Source organism: Halichondria panicea, chromosome 6, assembly GCF_963675165.1.
Source record: "Halichondria panicea chromosome 6, odHalPani1.1, whole genome shotgun sequence".
NCBI classification, from domain to species: domain Eukaryota; kingdom Metazoa; phylum Porifera; class Demospongiae; order Suberitida; family Halichondriidae; genus Halichondria; species Halichondria panicea.
In genome coordinates, this window is record NC_087382.1 from 5789315 (window position 1) to 5809314 (window position 20000).

The window sequence follows — 20000 nt, forward strand, 5'->3', positions numbered from 1 at the left end:
GCATCACAAGATGCTTTCTTGTGAGCAAATGTGATTATGATTATTGACAGGATCAAGGCAATATTTATGTAGCTCATTATAGCAACTGGGTATACTGATATGAAATAGACTAGATCTATTCAGTGACACAAAATCCATGCTCCCTATAGGTTTATAGCTATAGTGCATCTATGATACTGATCCATATTCCTGGTACCTGTGCAAGGTATGTGTGGCATGGTGTTGATGATGAAGGTAGGAGTGATATCACTGGTATAAGGTTCCCCCTAACCAGCAATTACCAAGAATTATCTGTACACAAGCTTCTAATAAAAGCTATTAAAGCAGTGTTTACAGTTATAGAACCCATACATGTCTGATTCCTAAGAGTGAATCAATTACTAATAAGGATGTTAAGCTAATATAATAGCATTAGGTACAAACAACATGCATGATTGAATATTGCATGCGTGACGTAATTAGTTCCCATATGACATAATGTGGAAGATATGAACCATTTTACTTGCATGGCGAATGTTTCTCGCTAAAATTTCAATATCTGCTACCTTACCCGATTCACGTGCAGAACCTCTCACCCACTATAGCTGACTCCATTTTGACCCCTTTTCCCCATTCAATCCAGCCACACCCACTACCTTAATTAAACCCCTCCCCCTTTTTCTAATAATGGCTGTAATGTGCAGGGAAGTATAAGCAACAATGATAATTAATTACCAAAAATTATGTGTACAGTAAATGAATAAGTGTGCATTATACAAAAAATACACTATACACAAATTATATGTAAAATCGACTAGATCCCTCTATCAGAACGTTTTTATTTTCGATTTCGAAATCAACTTCATGGATCTTGGTATGAGGGGAGGCAGGAAAATCAGTGTTATCAACAGGAGCAGGATACCATGGAAAGTGAGCAGTAAAAATGCATTTGGTATAGGGTATCGGAGAACCATAGAACATGAACAGATAGTAGAGCACAAACCCAACCACTAAGATAAGACTGGAGAGATAAACCAGAGCACGCAGCGTTTTAGTTCAAGGACTGGGTTCTAAATGTTTCGAGTCAGAAATGCTAGTACCAGAACAACAACAATCAACACTCCCCTGTATCCAAATACCAACGCAAAGGACCAATACGAATTATTGTTACTGCATGCATGTTTGAACGAAAACTTCAAAGTTTGCAACACCTCGATAAATGGGAACATTCTTTACGACCAGCTGCTGTAGCCACCAACAAAGTACCAAATAGAGCATCAACACCCAGCAACAAAGGTCATGAGGTAGTAGTCAGCAATGAAGCATCCTGGATTGAGATAGTGTGTGAAGATTCGATACAGTCTCCATGTTCTAACAGCCACTGTTCCGCAAGCCAGCGTGAAGGAGATGGGAAGCAACCAATGTCCATGCCCAGGTTAAGTTGCAGAGAAAAACTGTGGTATAATCATCTAACAAGAGATAACTCCTAAAAATGTACAGGAATAGTGTGAATATAGGGAGTAGCACCAAAGAAAAGTTAGCTTGGGGCTCGAGGCTTTTACAGATTGAGAGAATCGATATTTTATCGTAAGTACATGGAGTGTTATTATCACCAGCGCTGAAATAGTCGCAATGGAAAGAGCCGCAAACACACCGGGGCCAATACTGAAGTCGTCATCAGTAAACTCACCCTCTATAGCATCTAGGTCTTCTTTAACTATGAAGTGCACACCCATCAATTTTCGTCACATTATCAGCTTTTGCTTGAAACACAGATATTACTCGATTCAGAAATCCCGAGTCATTATTAACCTTCCCTCAAAGTCTAGATGGTAGAATTCCTCGAGCACCACTTTTGATAACAAAGTGTTCCCATACCGAAACTGGGTGAGGTCCATATTAGGCTCACTAATGGTGACTCTGTCCAAAACTACTGCCCATGCCCAGATATACCGTCGCACTACCGTCGCATCGTCGAACTACCGTTGAACTGTCACACTACCGTCGAACGCATGAGTGGGCTGAATGTGCCAGCGATACTCTTAGTAGGCTGAATGCGCCAGAAAAAGTCTTAATCAATGATTTTGGGAATCTTTCAGCAGCCATAACTTGATCTAAAGTCAAAATGGTTTTTCTGAAAGCTTTAGAAAGAGACCTTTCAAATGGTACCATCAAAGTTGATATTCGAGAGATAAAAGTTTTTTTTCTAATTTAGCCGTACCATGGATTATTATAGTCCATGGTCCGAGGCCGAAAAATAACAAATTAGGGCTGCGACGAAATTTTGGATTGAAACACATCATTTGAAAGGAATTTTTCTAATCTTTCAAAAATGTTTGACATTGGATCAACTGTACTCAAGTTATGGCTGTTGAAAGACACCACCCCCCCCTCCCTCCGTTTAAGCTTCCGCGAGTGGGCTGAATGCGCCAGCGAAACTCTTTAGGCTCCCGCGAGTGGGCTGAATTCGCCAGTGAAAATTTTAGGCTCTCGCGAGTGGGCTGAATGCGCCAGAAATATTGAGTGGGCTGAATGCGCTAGCGACACTCTTAGGATCGCGCGAGTGGGCTGAATGCACCAGCGAAAGTCTTAATCAATGATTTTGGGAATCTTTCAGCTGCCATAACTTGAATTCTGTGGATCAAAAGTCAAAATGGTTTTTCTGAAAGCTTAGAAAGAGACCTTTCAAATGGTACCATCAAAGTTGATATTCGAGAGATAAAAGTATGTAGCCATACCATGGATTATAATAGCCCATGGTCTGAGGCCGAAAAATGACAAATTAGGGCCGCGATGAAATTTTGGATTGAAATTAAAACACATTATTTGAAAGGAATTTTCTAAGCTTTCAGAAAATCCTAAAATTTTTGACATTGGATCAACTGTACTCAATTTATGGCTGTTGAAAGACACCCCCCCCCCCCCCCTCCGTTTAATGATTTTGGGAATGTTTCAGCTGCCATAAGTTGAATTCTGTGGATCAAAAGTTAAAATTTTTTATGGTTTGTCTCAAAGCAGCTTAGAAACAGATCTTTCAAATGGTACCATCAAAGTTGATATTCGAGAGATTCGACGGTAGTTCAACGGTAGTGCGACGGTAGTGAGACTAATGGGTAAGAATTAAAGACTAATTGGTACAATGCATGATGCATGAGACTTGGAGACTAGACTAATACAGGGGCAGATCCAGGGGGTGGTTTTGAGGGGCTGAAGCCCACCTTTTGAAAAAACTACCTATGTATTGCCTAGTCTGAGGTTACAACAATTTGCCACCAACCTTGTCACTTATGCATCTGCATGTAGACTCACTGACTTAAGAGATGCTAGACAATAGCCAGGTCTAGCTACTAAGAGTACAGTATTAAGGCCACTCCAAGTGACACTCTGGTTTCTGGTCCTGAAGTATTTCTAATTGCATGCGGGCGGGAGGCTTTTCTCACTATCAATTTTACCTAATGAATCTCATTATTTTTCAAATGAATATCATTATCACACTATTTTGTGACCATTCTGCGCATGCGTAGTAGAAATAATAGAAATCTATACTTAGAGGCGGCCGAAAACACCTTACTTATTAAATGGGATGGTGAAAACTCTTTGCGCATGCATATAGGTTGCACTTGGGGAGACCTGGTACACAGATACAGCTATATAGCCTCGTCCTCAGGCCGAGTTGTGACAACGAGGCTAGAATATATATACAGCAAAAGTAATGCGTCTGCTTATTTTTGAGCTGGGATGCCTTGTATTTGCTCTTCACACCCACAATTCAAAAACATAATAGGTGAAACACTCATGTTTTCTCATAATTGGTTTCCTCTTCTATACCCTATATCCACCAATGTCCACTGTTTCACACAAACTGCTGTCATTAATTACTATACAAGTGCCAGTCTAGCTTGTCTGGCCATGTGATGATTCAGAATCCCAAGAAAGTTTGGCTAGTGGACTGGTATAGACGTATTATAAAGCAGCCACACCTAGCAGAGTCAACAGCTACATATATAGTGTATTTCGCCTGTTAACAACTAGTTACATTAGTTATTGATTGATGGGCTATTGTACAAGTGCTTGTTGCTAGCATTCTGCTTGCTGGAAACGCTCTGGTTGTTGTTCTGGTACTGGCATTTCTGACTCGAAACATTCAGAACCAGTCCTTCAGAACTAAACTGAACGCTGCATGTCCTCTCCAGTTTTATCTTGGTGGTCGGGTTTGTGCTCTACTATCTGTTCATGTTCTATGGTTCTCCGATACCCTATACATCATTTGCATTTATAAATCTCACTTTCCATGGCATCCTGCTCCTGTTCATAACACTGATTTGCCTGCCTCCCCTCATACGAAAGCTGCATGCGTGAAGAATTCTATAAAAAGTTTCCACACTTGATCAAGCAAGATCCATGAAGTTGATTTTGAAATCGAAACTGAAACTGAGAGCTTTGTGATGTAGGGTTCTAGTCGATTTTACATATATACGATTTTTTTATGGTGTGTTTTTATATGCACGCTTCATTTACTGCATGCTGCCAAACTCACTTTCAACATTGGACTGGTATATACACTACACCAATTAATGCATCTACTACGCCCAACTATGTCAACTGTTTCACAAACTGTTGCTGTCATTCATTTCACACAACCGAACACTAATCAGTGCATGCATGTATGTAAATGCATATATTCATTGTCTGACCATGCATGTGATGAATATATAGATCAGTCTATAAAGTATATCTATCTACTGTATATTAGTTACAAGCTCATGATCATAATTGATGGCTATTGTACAAGTACTTGTTGCTAGCATTTTGCTTGCTAGCGACGCTCTGGCTGCAGTTGGAAGCAAGAACCAAACTCTGTACATCCTAACACTACTGCCCTATCCTTATATCAACCCACTGTTTGATCCCTCTTGGGTTGAAGGACCTCAAGTTTCCCTGGCTCTGGAAATTGCTAAAGAAGAGATCAATAATCAACTTGCAGTTCTACCAGGTTATCAAATTGAACTGATTCGTGGTGACTGTGGATGTGAGTATGTGGACAGGGCTTACGAAGCAATAGGAAGCACTACATACTATCCTGGTGTATCCAAGATGCCAATCGGTATAATTGGTCCAGGCTGCTCGAGCTCATCTATTTCAGTCTCTTCATTGACCAATCGAGAGGCTTTATCTCTTGTAACTGTTCATGGCGGTGGCAGTCTATCATTGTCCAACAGAATCAACTTTCCCAACTCACTTGGCACACTTGGATCTGCAGAAGCATTTGTGACTTTAACCATTAAACTAATGGACATGAACAATTGGCATAGAATAGGAATACTGTTCAACGAATTCCGACAATTCTACTCCAGTACAGCGCAAAGTCTCCATGACGTCATATCTTCTAACTCCATGTTGAGTAGTTATTTGTCGCCAGTTTACGATAACTCTTACATTCCATTGTCAGAGATTTTGCAACAAGGCATTCGAATAAATATACTCTTAACACCAGTGAGGACCACACGGCAAGTGCTCTGTCTAGCTTTGCATCGTGGGATTGTGTATCCAGCCTACCAGTGGATCGTGACCAGCAATTCATTCGAGGATATTGCTCAAAACGTGAGCTTCGAGCTCAACAATCAAGTCTATCATTGTTCCGAGGCAGAAATGCGACAAACTGCTCTCAATAGAGTCTTGTTCATAAATTACCGTCTCTCCCATCTTAACGAATCAGCTCTTTCAACATATTCCAAGCACTCCTTCAAAGAATATGATGCATTATTTCGGAAAAAACTTCAAGAGCATAATTTACAGAACAATGCCAACATAACGTATTCTATTTGGACCACTTATTTCTACGACACCTTCTGGGCATGGGCGGTAGTTTTGGACAGACTCGCCATTAGAGAGCCTAATATTGACCTCACCCAGTTTCGGTATGGGAACGCTTCATTATCAAACATGGTGCTCGAGGAATTCTACCGTCTAGACTTTGAGGGGGTGTCAGGAAGGATACATTTCAACAATGACTCAGGATTTCTAAACCGAGTTATATCTGTGTTTCAAGCAAAATATGAGAATGCGACAAAAGTTGGTTACTTTGATGGTGTGAACTTCACAGTTAAAGGCCTAGAATCTATAGACGGAGAGTTTCCAGATGAATACTTCAATATTGGCCCCGGTGTGTTTGCGGCTCTTTTCATTGTGATTGTTCTAGAGCTGGTGGTAGTAACAACACTCCATGTGCTCACGATAAAATATCGATTTTCTGAATCTGTAAAAGCTTCGAGTCCCAAGCTCAGTCAGATAACCTTTATTGGGTGCTATCTCGTTATATTCACACTACTCCTCTACATTTTCAGGAGGTATCTCTTGTTAGATGATTATACCTCAGTTTTTCTCTGCAACTTAACCTGGGCATGGTTGCTTCCCATCTCCTTTACACTGGGATACGGAACAGTGGCTGTTAGAACATGGAGACTGCATCGAATCTTCACACACTATCTCAATCCAGGACGCTTCATTTCTGACCACTACCTCATGGCCTTTGTATTCATCTTGCTTGGTGTTGATGTTTTAATTGGTACTTTGTGGGTGGCCATTGACCCACTGCAATTGATCGTGAAGAATGTTACCGTTTATCGAGGTGTTGCAAACTTTGAAGTTTCCGTTCAGTCATGCTTCAGTAATAATCCATATTGGTCATATGGGTTGGTGTTTGGATACAAGGGAGTATTGATTGTCATCGTTCTGGTGCTGGCATTTCTGACTAGAAACATTCAGAACCAGTCATTCAAAACTAAAACGCTGCGTGTCATGGTTTATCTCTCCAGTTTGACTATGGTGGTTGGATTTGTGCTCTACTATCTGTTCCTATTCTATATTACTTCTCCGATACCCTATACATCGTTTGCAATTTTAAATCTCACTTTCCATGGTGCCCTGCTCCTGTTCATAATGCTGATTTGCCTGCCTCCCCTCATACCAAAGCTGCGTGAAGAGTTCTATAAAAATTCACACTTGATCAAGCCCAAGAAGTTTATTTTGAAATCGAAAGTGAAAGCGTTCTGATGGAGGGTTCTAGTCGATTTTTATATGATTTCTTGTGGTATATTTTTTGTGTATGCACGCTAATTACTTGTTCATTTGCTGTACATTTTTGGGGGTATTTAAATTTTCATTGCTGCTATACTGTGACACTTTTGCACATGCGTTTCACTCGACGGGTGAAGACAAAAGTAATGCAGCTGCTTGAGCTGTGTTTGCTCTTCAGTGCATGCGGCTCTGTGTTACTTATAGCTTCGTGGTCACTTTCTTCCAAGAGAACGTGCTGCTGCATTATCCCAAAGTTATGGTACACTTATAATATGAGACTGATACACTAGTGTGTCCACATGCAGTAGATCTACCATCAGAGGATGTTGGTCACGATTGTTAATTAATTTTCTAATTTTCTTTATAACCTCCAATTCCTACAGTAGAGTACAAGAGGGGAGGTATTACGAGATCGAGACACCATTGCAAACACTAATTGGCTACGTCTGGTATATCTTGTATTGAAATACAGTCCTTCTCCAGTTACTCTTGTGGTAACAGATATACCAGTGAATTTTACTATAAATTATTTCCATGGACTTAAGGTATGCGGTCAATTAAAATGTTTTCTCCAATTAAATTCTGTACCTATTGGGGTATCTCTGTCAACACAAGCATACAAATTTCTTTTGGAAAAAATATTAGAGAGGTCAGTGCTATTAATAATTAATTGTAGAAAGTGAACAGCTGAAGGACTCCAAAAAAAACTGTCTCATACTTAGTATACCGTCTCACAATACTGCGTTTATCTGTCTTGTATTACCTCTCCTGTTAGTCTATGAGTCGTAGTAGTTTAAAACTATCGTTGCTACACCTGCTATATTAAGACGGGAGTCAAAGAAACAAGGAAAGTGTAGCAGTAACTATAGTAGAATTTTGTGACTAATCTTAGTTTCTGGCTTTAATATTACTTCGAGTATGACTATGCTACTCACTTTCTAGGGTCACTGAGTATTAATTGTTAGCATCATTTCCTACTAGTAAGTATTGTTAGCATCATTTCCTACTAGTATGAAAGGCTATGATTGTTTGCAGCCTTTTGGCTTTAAATAGCTAGGATAGCTAGGATGTCTTCAGTTCTCTGCAAGTTTCCATGGAATTGGAGATTAAGAAAATTAGAAGATTAATTAACAACTGACCACCTATAGAGTAGAAGAAGGTATATTATGAGACGGAATCAATTATGAGACAGCTGTTTAAAACAGGAGTGCTTCAGCTATATTCTGTCTGCATTTAATTATAGTAAGAATAGCACTACCACTCTAGTATTTTTTCCAACAAAAATTTGGAGTTGTATGCTGGCGGTGTTGACAGAGATTACAATAGTTTGTTTAAGTACAGAATTTAATTGGAAAAAACATTTTAAATGACCAAATTTAAGTGGGTGCCAAATGTTTTGTAGTAAAATTCACTAGGTATATATCAGGAGTAACTGTTTTTATAGGCAGAATAATCACTATATTTTAATGTCAGAAAGTTTCACATTATGTTATAACAGCCAATTAGCGTTAAAATTAATTAAATGCATTGGTGTCACGTAATAGCCCCCCCTGTCTCATAATACCCTAACACTAAATGCTAGCATTAGCTGCGAACAAAGCACTGTCACTAATTTTTTGTTGCTTACATGCAAAGCCTATATTGACCATAAAATTGGGGTCAGACACATTTAGAGGTCTCATAATACCCCCTTGCTCTAAATCAGTGCATGTGAAGGCATATTCATAGTCTGACTATAATTAGCCTGTAAAGGCAGCCACACGTACACATGTGTAGCAGGGAAACACAGTTGTGGATTTGACCATATCACATCTACAGAGAATTGCAAGTTGCTGTTTCATACTTGACGTGGAGCATTCCATCTCTAGCTGCAGTTATATTCATGCAAGATCCCAGCTCATTGAACCATTTCCCTACAAGTCTGCCTGCACTCCTTACTGCCATGGTCTCTCTCCTATAACTATAGTATACTGAAGGTGACGTGGCTATATAACGAGTGTAGTTTATTCACGTAGATTATATTCAATATATATACCGTATAGCAGGTGATTTTCGGCAGACAAAATATTCGTGGTTCAGCAATATTGAGACATTTTGTGGGTAATATTTTCGTGGTTGGAGCTTGCACTGCAGATAAGGTAGGCAAGGTCGCTTTATTCGTGGGTAAAATATTCATGGTCAGACCTCCAACCACGAAAACCACTGCCCCACAAAAATTACACGCTATACAGTATAATTATGAGTAACGTCATGACATAACAATGGGGGCGCGCACATGAACAAAGACACAATGAAACTGGCCAGAAGGAAGGAAACCGGAAATGAATCACAACACTGTAGTGCAGAACTTGGTGTTATCTATAGAGCTCACTGTTCCCATGGGTGAGAGAGGGGCAACGTGGTCGTAGTGTTCATGGGCTTTCCTGGAATTACGTATACATGTACTAGTTGGGCGGACGGGAGGTCGGGTTGCAAGCCTATCTGGAATTTGTTCTGCGCATTTTGTAATAGTACTGCTATGAATATTATTATTCTCAAGTGGGTGTTAACTGACTTGATGGCGTGTAAACCACAGAATGGCACAGCAATACTTCATGCGGTTTTGCAACTAGATGCAAGCGGAAGTGTAACCAAGCCACGTGAAAAATGCTGCAATCTGATAGGGCGCCACTATAGTGGCGCTAGAACAAATCCCAGATAGGCTTGCAACCCGACCTCCCGTCAGGACGGTCGGGCTCTGCCCAACTATACATGTACGTAGACTGCGCATGTGTAGGCCTAGCCTCGAGACCAGGCGGATTAAAATACTCGGCCTGGATTCAAGGCCAGTGAAGACCTAGTCTCATGATTTAGCCGCCCTCTCTCTAGGCTAGGAATCCATTTTAGCTGCATGATTTTCTGTAGTAAAACGAATCATACTCGAAACTTCGAATGTAGGGCCTCGAAAATTGGCTTAACTTCCGGTATGGAAACCTTTTTATCTTCGAGAAAAAAAATTAATGTGCGAAATGTTCATAATTATTATAATTATTGTATAGCGGCGTTGTGTGTACGAACGACCCATTTGAATTGAAATATTCGGACAGCTTAGAATGGAGTGAAAAGGGGGTATTTTAGTATCTCTATTCTCTGGACTGGACTATACTTTCAGTGCTGGAATAGACTTACTGGAATTACCCTCAAATGTGTTTAGAAATGCTCTTTGGATTATCAATTACTCAAATTATACTCATCTTAGGCAAAAGGAAATTCGTATCTCTCTCCAGGAGCTATCTCGTCAGTCCTTCAACGAAGATGAGGTTATCGCTGAGCTACAGAGTGTGACTGCCGAACTCAGCAAGTCTCGACAAGCCATCCCACAAGTGGTGGAGCTGGTGGAACTGTCAGAGCTCTATACAGACAAGCGTTGGAGAAAGCTGCTTTGAATCTGCCTCTAGTGGAACTCATGATAGCTTAGTGGTGACTGGAGCTAGTCCTGATTCTAGTGCAGAGTCGTGGGTGTGAGCCCACCCCCTCAATCTTGTCTGTTTCTGTGGTTACACTGATTGATTGTTTGTATGTCACCATACACAGCAACTGTACAAGTGTGCTTCACTGTTCAATAATGAGTCGTTGAACAATATTCAGTAACTGACACATTTTGTATGATAAATATTAAGGAATTATACAGCACTTAAACTACTATTGGGATTGATGTGTACACAGATCTGGTAGTGGTGAAACGTATAAGACCACCAAGTACACACAGTTTGCCAGATAGCTCAATGCAATGACAACATTCCATTTCCTCGGGAAGGTTACCACATTGTGTCCACTGGTCTTTAGTGGGATCGTACAGATGGATGCTTGAGATAGCTTTGCCTCCATCACTACCCCCCACAGTCAGGAGGGTGTTGCCAATGGCGATGGGAGATGACCAAGAGAATGTCACCCTTGCGACAGATTCCCACACACCAGAACTGGCTCGTGATATGAGGGAGGGTACATGAGCTCGAAACACTTCTTTAGTGACTTGACCTACAAGATACAGTGTGTCTCCGATTAGGCAAGTGCTGTAGTCATCAGTGCGGGGAAGTGGTTCAGCTGTGATCCATTTGTTACTTGTGTTCAGAATGTTCACGTCAGCTATCCTAGTGGTGTTTGATTCATCTCCACCGATAACAATCAGATGGTTCTGATATTCAACAACTGCTGGCTCAGTTATTGCTTTTGGCATGCGGGGAAGTGATAACTGGACTAATTGTCGAGAGCTCTCATCGAATGTTAGGATGGTATTCGTCCTCTCATAAATAGACTTGTCCTGACCTCCGACCAGTAGCAGTTGACCTCTCAGTGTTGCTATGGTGAAGTTCCTCACTGGAGGAGGTGGCAGCTCATCCCAGCTATCCTGATTTGGTGTGTACACTAGCACAGTCCGAGTCACGTTACTCCTGCCGCTCATGTGTAGCTTCCTGTTGATAGCCACAGGATGACCGAACACAATCATCTCCTCTGGTATGTCCTTGCATCTTGTCCAGTTGAAGGTAAAGACAGTAGGAACAGTTGGTTGTGGTGTGGTTGACTTGTGTGGTAGCAATGCGTTTCCAGTGCTCGAATCAACAATCTTGATTAGTTGTGAGGTTTTGTTTGTGGTTACCTGCAAAAATAGAATCATTGAACATTACATGTATTACATGTATATGTGAGTGGTGGTATTGCACAAACAATTAAGGTTGTATTATTTTTACGCATAAGGATGTTTTAGTAGTTGTTGCCATCCCGACCCATTGCCCCACCCACTTACACCACCACCCTTCTTGTGGGCATACATTTGCTCATCAAAACTATTATTCCTATTCTAGGCAATGGCAACCAAAAGTACACTTAAGACAATAATATTATAATTATATTGAGGGCATAACTCCACGTATGCATAAGGGATTCCCCCCTCACACAGTCACCTCTCTCTGTCCTGAGCCCTGAGGTGTGTCCTCCCGAGGCTGTATCTGTAGAGACCTCACTGAACTAGAGAGATGAGCAATTTCTCTGCGTTGAACTTCCAACTGCTCTTGTTGGAGAGTGGTCAGTTCTTCCAGTCCACGAACTTGCTTTCATTTCTCAGCTTGAAGACGATTGTTAGATGCTTGTAATTGATCGATGTGAGCATGTTTTTTAAATATTTGCTGTTGAAGCCAATTAATTTGAGCTTGCTTCTCAGCAGCAACTTGCTGTATCTCTTCTTTCTGTTGAATCAGTTCCAGCTTGGTCTGGGGGCAGTTCTGAGGGAGTGTTATTCCAACCTCCTCCAGTCCTCTCAACACCACCATAGCAGATGGTCGATCTTCTTGGTCAAACTCCAGGCAAGTGAGGGTCAACTGGACTAGGGGGTGGGTCTCACCAAGAGCTGCTTTCATTGGAACAATGTAATCTTCACGGCGTTCGATTTCTGATCGGCCAACAATCCTTCGAGTAGCAGAATCTCGATATGCAGCAGGTTTAAGATCTTTGGGGAAGGTTTGCGTCAGTGTGAAGAGAGATACCACACCAAAGGAGAATATGTCTATGGCAGTGTTGTATCGTGTGACCCCTTCCTCTTGAGCTGCCTCCGGTGGCATGTACACACCAGTGCCTGGCATTTGAGTCATCGAGGCAGCTAGCTGGCCAGGCTGAATGTTCACAATCCTAGAAACACCCAAGTCTGCTATCTTGGCATTGAGACCGTTATCGACTAGAATGTTCTTGGCAGACAGATCACGATGGGCAATGGGTGGAGTGCGGCTGTGCAGATAGACCAGTCCTCGGCCAGTCCCCGTCAGAAGGTGCACTTTGAGGTCAATAGGAATGTTGGGGCTGGTTACCAGAAGGTTGTCGAGACTGGTTTGTAGCTTCTCCATCAGTAGGACGGGGAGTTGGGCTCCAGGGAGATAGCACACCCCCAGGAACTGTACTATGTGAGGATGACGGAGCTGGCTCATCAGCTTACACTCCTCCACGAAATCAGTCACCCATTTCTCAACCTGTGGGGGAAATCAGCCAGTAAATATAATCTATGCTGACTAGAAATAGATCTACCTGCTGTAGAGAGCCCAGGTTGACAAGTTGTTCGTGCAGTTTCTTGGCAGCTACCGTTGCTCCAGGTATCTCCACCTCCTCCACACTGCCATAAGCACCTGTGCCTAGTACACGGCCAGTCAACTCAACAGTAGCGACTATGAACTGCTCCAACTCGGGAACTGTGATTCTAGCCATCTTGTAGGTGAGGGGGAGTATACCTTGTTGCAGTTGGGAGTGTCTTGTAATTTACTACGCATGCGCAAGGACTGAACATCCACCCACACAATAATAATAATCGATTACAGTATGACTTTACATTTACACACAAGGTGAATAGATTGTGATGGGGTCAGAAATTAAAATTATACTGACAGGAAGTTCCTAGAAGGAACACCTGACTAGATCTACCTAAAATGTATACAGTTATACAGAGCAACAGGGACAGACTAGGTGATAAGTGCAGATTATTGATTGGTCAAAGCGTTCTAGAAAACTGTCCCAGAAATGTTTGTAGAGTTGATTCTTGATAGTTGACATTGAGTGAGAGAGATCTATAAAAAGGAGGGCGTTCCAGAGTCTGACCAATCTTTTGAAGTAGAAGTGTCTTGTTGTGTTTGAGCGATGGATGACCTTTATAAACTAGCTTGTGATTAGACGATAGTCTTGTGTTGCATGGTAGAGAATGATATGAACTCAGTAATGTCGAAGTTGTCTACTGGTTTTTGGAGACACCTGACGGCGAATATGACATCTTGCAACTCTAGCCAGTTCATTAGTGGCAAAAGGTCCAGTTTAATGAGGCGACTTTTGTAGTCGAGACTATCAGATCTACATGTAAGGTTCAGATTGAAGATCTCAGTTCTCTGGATTTGTTCCACTTTTGTGATGGCCTTGTGTGTCTGTGGTCTCCACAGTTGCGAACAAAATGTTAAATTTGATCTAACAAGCGTAATATAAAGTGTTCTTTTTGTGTGGAGATCATGAGAGCATTGAGTATATAAGTACTATTATTATGCCTCGGTGCGCATGCGCAAGCGAGGTATACGGTAGTGTGTTTGTGTGTCTGTGTGTGTGTATGTGTGTGTGTGTGTGTGTGTGTGTGTGTGTGTGTCACTGTGTGTCACTGTGTGTGTGTGTCTGTCTGTGTGTGTAGACTGCTACAGCTGCTCAAGGATCAATGAAGTGCAAGTAAGAGTTTCTATAGGCTTCTAGTCATGTTTTCTTGGATTTTAATTCGTGGATTTGCAAAATAATGCTTCGTTCTCGAGTTATGCCTAGTTTTGCTTACTTTGAATGCCATTGCAGCCTTTTTGGAAGAGCACGCAGCCAAACTTGTCAACCGTTTGCTCATTAATTATTCATGAGCTAGATCTAGTGATCTTTTCCAGCTAGAATGAGCTGGAAGTCCAGCTGAAACGCAGTAGTCATTTTATGGCTCGAATAGACATTTTTACTATAAAGCTTAGGTACAGTCTACTGTAGCTTCACTATATGCAAGGCGGGTCGAAGAGATATTTTGAAAAAAGGCTACTGAAAGCTCACAAGAGGCTGTTTTCCTTGGCTCTGGCCGCCATTTTAAGTGGAGTTAGTTAGGCGGGGTTTGGCCACGCATGCGCACAGCCAGGCATTAGGAACATGAGGTAACACGCATGCGCATTGGTCAGTAGCGGCATCGTGCATCTGTGCATACTGTGCATACTGTGCTCGATAACTGTTTCTTCCCTCCTATAGTCCTCATCCCACCCTTGTTTCTCAGTTCACTTTCGTTCGTCTGAGTTTTTATTTTATTTTGTTTCCTCATCTCTCCAAGGTCGGGGCGTTCTATCCGGAGCGCCCCTACCTTGTGATGGGGCTGGTTCGCTGGGAGGTAGTCAGGGTATTACCCTTCATGCTCACCCAAGCGGTAAGATCTCATCAATTAGGGCATGGTAATAGGCAGGGCCATGCGCAGGGGGATTTTGCCAGCGAAAGGGTAATTAATTCCCTTATAACATAACTGTGGTTACTGCGATTGTTACTACAGTTGCTAAGGGAATTAGCGAAGGAACTAGCTGCATACCGGGCTATCAGTGGACCGGCTTCCTCGGCCAAACTGTAGTTAGTAAATAAATTGAGCTCCGTGCAGGTCAGTTATAGGAGCAAGCAAGCAATCTGGCGACACAAACTGTTAAACTTCGTTCTATTAAAAAAAAATCGGCCTGGGACCGAGGCTATATGTTATGTAGCTTTGGCATCTCCACCGAGGCATCAGCACCTGCGGTAGATGGGCGTGGCCCGCCTCCCAAAGGGGTTAGGGTTAGCGGGCCACGCCCATCTACACCTGCGGTGCTTTCATTTTAGACTTGAACTTTGGCATCGATCGTTTATAACAACAATCATGGTAGATCATTACCCACTCTTTGAGTTTGCATGCAGCTAGCCACGGCCTGGGGTCGAGGCTAGCATGCAGCATGCATTAAAAAATGTTCATCATGTGTATAAAATTCAGCTTTATATGTTATGTAGTTTTGGTATCTCCACTGAGGCATCAGAACCTGCGGTGCTTTCATTACTCTATATTTTGTTTTTTTTCGCATATCATAAAGGGAAGGTTAACTTAATAAGGTGTTATATAATTATGTGTATCGATTCTAATATAATTTTAGAGTAGTGAGACCGTACCAATTATGATACTAAAAAGCACTACAATTAAGTGTACATGTATACCTAAGGTCACTGGTGCATGTGTGCGCACACGAGATCAACTTTCATGAGATCAACCCCCACGATAGCCTCGATTCCAGGCCGCTGAGAAAGGCGGATATACACTGTTTACGCATGCGCCAGAATTACCAAGAATCTTGGTAATCGTAAATTGTAGTATATTTATCAGTATTCTTATTCCGCATTTAGTTGTAAAACATTGATATCCGTTTCATTTATAATGATGTCATTGAAAAAAGAAATCTAGTCCAAGTTAATTGTGTAATGGCTGCTACCTTCTCTTCTGCTCTTGCGTACGCGTTATATCCGTTATTCTGTGTTGGAAAACCAGGTCTAGTCTTGAAAGACAAGCAGCTGGAGGCGTTGATTTGTCTGTACGCTGGTGTTTATGTGGGCAAGTCCCAGAGCAAGTCCATCTGCTTTCCAGACACTCCCTTTCTTGATTGATGTGAAGCTTGACAGGACCAGTGCACCTCTCTCTGAAAGAAGTGTTGTGATGAAAGAAGTGTTGTGATGGTGATTTCTCCTCTTGTTTCTCTGAGTGAAGCCATCTTCAAAGTGTTGGTGTGTCTGTTCGACGTTCAGTGCCATTCTCTCTGGAAGGAAGTATTGTTGTGACATTTTCCGAAAATTGGTCACAGAGTAAGTACGTGGTATCTGATCCGAGAACTGTGTGGCCTGAATGTGTTTACAATCCGAGGGACTTGTGTGTATCCGATCCGAGGGACTTGTTGCTTGAGTGTGTATTAATGGATAGTGCTTCCAATGGTAAATCTATTGTGTAAATCAATAAGTAGTCCTCACATTATTTTACGTCACAGCCACTGTACTTATCCACATTTATTTTTTACCCACAGGTTTAACTAATTTCTTATGAGATTGACTTGTCGCCTGAGTGTGTATCCGATCCGAGCCTCAAGTTAATGAATAAATCTACAGAGCTGATGTTTTACTTAGCTGTCTCTGTCTACAGTAGCCTCTCCTTTTTCTGTTCTTTATCACAATAAGATAAATACTGTTTTAACGTTCAATGAGATAAAATACGGTAAATAATAAATTAATTGTCCACCCACGCGCCAACAGTAAATACCAGGCCCACTATTCAAGGGGCTGGAGTCGAGGCTACCCCCACGAGATCACACGGCCTATGTATGTAACAGTACTGGAGTTTGCAGAATCTTTGCAACACCCCAGTAAAAGCGTAGACCGTTACGCATTCCTTATATGAATTTTGTGTACACACTGGTCTGTTTTACTACTTAAATGTATAAGCATTCCCCATATAAGGAACCACAGTGCTACACACTTCTATTCATGTGTTGCAAAGATTCTGCAATCTCCAGTATCTAGAGCTGCATACTTGTGTTGATAGAAACACCTCAATAGTTTGTTCAAGTACATAATTTAATTAGGCAAAGCTTTACATAATAATAGACAGTAAAGTTTATGGAGCAAACTCTTGTATTACCAAGCTTTAAATTTATTATAATATCACCCACCTTGCACCTTCCTATACCCCCAAATATTTTCGGGTGAAAGGGGATCTATATCGTTTAGAAACTATTAATATTATAATGTTGTAAGTTCTATCCGCATATAGTTACAAGAACAGCATGATGCATGGCTGCCTTGTAATGGCTATACAGGATTTGAAAGGTATAGAGGAGATTGAAGTTACTTCTTATCAAAATCTTACTATTCTTTGTAGCGTACTGAACATTTAGTTTGCTCCATATAAGGGTCCTAAGCCCTGTCACTGTTATTATTTGCGTGTGTACAAGGAATTAAAATAATTATACCTGCATGACGTGAAGCGATTAATGATTGGCCATTTGATGGTGTAATTATATCCCCCCTGTCTCATAATACCTGAATTACTCAAAGCACTATAAAAGCTAGCAAAAGCCCCGTTTAGACGACACCTAATCCGGATTGAATCCGGGTTAGATTTTTCTGAGTAGTGGGCATAGTAAAATGACCACTAATTTCATTTGCGCAAACATTGGCTGATAGGAAGCTACTAGCCTTGAATCCAGGCTGTTTACACAAACGCGGTTAAGTTAATCCGGATTCCAACTCGGCCTCATGTAAACGGGGCTAAAGACTATTATTATGGAAATTGTGCATGGATTGCGTGATCCTATAGACGTGGTGAACAGACTAGAAAATACAAGTAAAAACATTTTGGTATGACTGTCCATCGTCGCCGTGCATGCCAATAATGGTGCTCACTGGAATAGTGTGGCTTTGGCTAAGCATGCAGTCACAAATCTGTTAGATCATGATCACACTGTAGCGTAAAAATTATTATTAATTTTCATACGGTCCCCAAATTAGTTTTAGTCAACCACATAAAGCATGAATGAAGCCATAATTGACCACATAACTTCCGGGGCCAAACTCAACGCAAATAGCACGACCCCAGAGGAGGTATGACAGGCGCAGTGCAGCTCAGGTAATTAGCCTTTGATTGAGCAATAATTATCTGCCCACGTCGTATGTTTTTGCCGAGAGTAATCAAAGGCTAATTACTTGAGCTGCACCGCGCCTGTCGGACCTCCTCTGGCAGGACCCAGAGGAGGTATGACACGAGTACCTCGATTATAGTGTGAGAGACTGGAACTAATTATTAGATTAGCATTACCATTTTTGTCATTAAGGAGTATGATTTTTGTGTGGGAGGTCATGGACTGACCTCGTGGAAGTGAAAAAGATTGTGTTACTGAGTAAGAGTTAGAGAGCCAATTTTAAAGTAGGCTATCGAAGAGAAAACTAATATTAAAGCCGATTTTAAAGTAGGCTATCGGAGAGAGCTGATTTTAAAGTATAGGCAACCCAGAAGTGCTCGGTTACATATAGGCTTGATTAGGCCTGGTCACGTGCAACATTCAACAGTAAAGTCATTGATGTGTAATTATCGTATATATGCTTGATCATAGGCCATGGCTACTACCTGCTACTATTATATTATATAGGCGGGTATAGTATAGTTATTTTAGCGTTTTTATATTTTTCTCTGTTTTTAGGGTACTAATTTTGGCGGATTTGTAGCAAATTCATTAGCAAAGTATTTGCAAAAGATGTATAAGTATAGGTTGAATGGAAAGCTTGGAATCAGATACAGATGAAAAAAGGGCTAGCTTGCTTAGCATACTCTCAAAAGTACATTTTCATTAGAAAAAAACTTTGTTTTTAATTATTAGCGCGTACTTAAATTTAACGTTTAATTACAAATTCGCTAAAATTCGTACCCATTTAATATAGTAATAATAAGGTAAATGTTTTATTTGAAGTGGGGGGTGAGACAAGGGTACATGAACCGTTACGTAATAAATTGAATTCTTAGATGCTGTCTGGAAACCTTGTTAGTACTGACCAGTATAAATACGGAACAGGGAGTGGCCGGCCGCAGTGTGCAGTAAACATAGCTAGAAATCTGTGCCAAACTAAATGGCCGGTATATCGAGGTGGGTGGCCGTACTTAAGAGAGCCGGAGTCTATACTGTAAAATGATAATCTAATTGAGTGCGCATGCATGCACACATGCATGTGTGGGCATATCGATCAGTTCATATAAGTAAACACTTAATTATAATGACTCACACTGTATAAAAAAAATACAGCCCATACTATATACACTACATACACGTACGTACAATGGTTTGAGCCATTTGACACGTCACTGTCTGCATGTCTATTATTAAATTATACAGCTCCCCCATGAATGATATAATGGGTATGAGTGACCACGATTGACATGTTTTGATGACCAACTATTCATGAATAATTATAGTTGGACTGCACTCAGCATGCAGTTTCCAACTCTATGTCAAATTCCACACTTCAGTTCCAATTCTATATGTCAAATTCCACATTTCAGTTCCAAAAAGAGAGTCGAGTATAAAAATGACAAATCACAAGCTGGTAAATAAAAGCTCCAATACCAAATCAGCTCTTCCATCAACTCAAGAAGAAATTGCTCATTACCAATATCCAACATGGTAAAAAGTTAATGCTTACTGTTCATGCATGTATATAGTTGTATGTAACTGAATGCTATATATAATTATACAATGTCATGCACCTGCATGCATGCATGGCAATGCTATAAATGTGCACTATATACCGTGCAATGAACATGCATGCATGCATGCATGTGTATTTGCCAAAGTGATTAATTTTTTTGCAGACAATGAAGATTGTGCTTG

General features: G+C 41.1%; 4 protein-coding genes and 2 long non-coding RNA genes across 6 annotated transcripts in view; 3 read left to right on the forward strand and 3 right to left on the reverse strand.

Moving 5' to 3' along the window:
* The window catches only part of LOC135337924 (CUB and sushi domain-containing protein 3-like), a 4129-nt gene extending 4019 nt beyond the window's left edge, over window positions 1-110 (reverse strand). The window contains exon 1 of the mRNA XM_064533945.1: window positions 1-110. This exon is cut by the window's left edge and continues 11 nt beyond it. Coding sequence (XP_064390015.1) covers window positions 1-77 — 77 coding nt within the window. The 5' untranslated portion in view covers window positions 78-110.
* A 4559-nt stretch (window positions 111-4669) lies between these two features.
* LOC135337925 (gamma-aminobutyric acid type B receptor subunit 1-like) lies at window positions 4670-7142 on the forward strand. The gene has a single exon (XM_064533946.1). It carries the CDS (start codon window positions 4756-4758, stop codon window positions 7030-7032), a length of 2277 nt encoding a protein of 758 aa, XP_064390016.1. The 5' UTR covers window positions 4670-4755; the 3' UTR covers window positions 7033-7142.
* Window positions 7143-10672: 3530 nt separating this feature from the next.
* Window positions 10673-13290, reverse strand: LOC135336894 (probable serine/threonine-protein kinase DDB_G0271682). The gene is made up of 3 exons (XM_064532761.1): window positions 13108-13290; window positions 11997-13052; window positions 10673-11692 (listed from the first exon to the last, which is right to left on the reverse strand). The coding sequence occupies exons 1-2, from the start codon at window positions 13282-13284 to the stop codon at window positions 12147-12149; spliced, it is 1083 nt and encodes a 360-aa protein (XP_064388831.1). The 5' UTR covers window positions 13285-13290; the 3' UTR covers window positions 10673-11692; window positions 11997-12146.
* Window positions 10730-11866, reverse strand: LOC135337240 (kelch-like protein 2). The gene is made up of 2 exons (XM_064533133.1): window positions 11840-11866; window positions 10730-11692 (listed from the first exon to the last, which is right to left on the reverse strand). The coding sequence occupies exons 1-2, from the start codon at window positions 11864-11866 to the stop codon at window positions 10730-10732; spliced, it is 990 nt and encodes a 329-aa protein (XP_064389203.1).
* Window positions 13291-15900: 2610 nt separating the features above from the next.
* LOC135337550 (uncharacterized) lies at window positions 15901-16823 on the forward strand. Its single transcript, XR_010395170.1, has 2 exons — window positions 15901-16560; window positions 16650-16823. It is a non-coding gene; the product is annotated as an uncharacterized LOC135337550 (long non-coding RNA).
* A 2872-nt stretch (window positions 16824-19695) lies between these two features.
* LOC135337547 (uncharacterized) overlaps window positions 19696-20000 on the forward strand; it is a 1161-nt gene continuing 856 nt past the window's right edge. Inside the window, exons 1-2 of the long non-coding RNA XR_010395167.1 lie at window positions 19696-19793; window positions 19982-20000. The exon at window positions 19982-20000 is cut by the window's right edge and continues 134 nt beyond it. This is a non-coding gene — a long non-coding RNA (uncharacterized LOC135337547). The remainder of the gene's footprint in view (window positions 19794-19981) is intronic.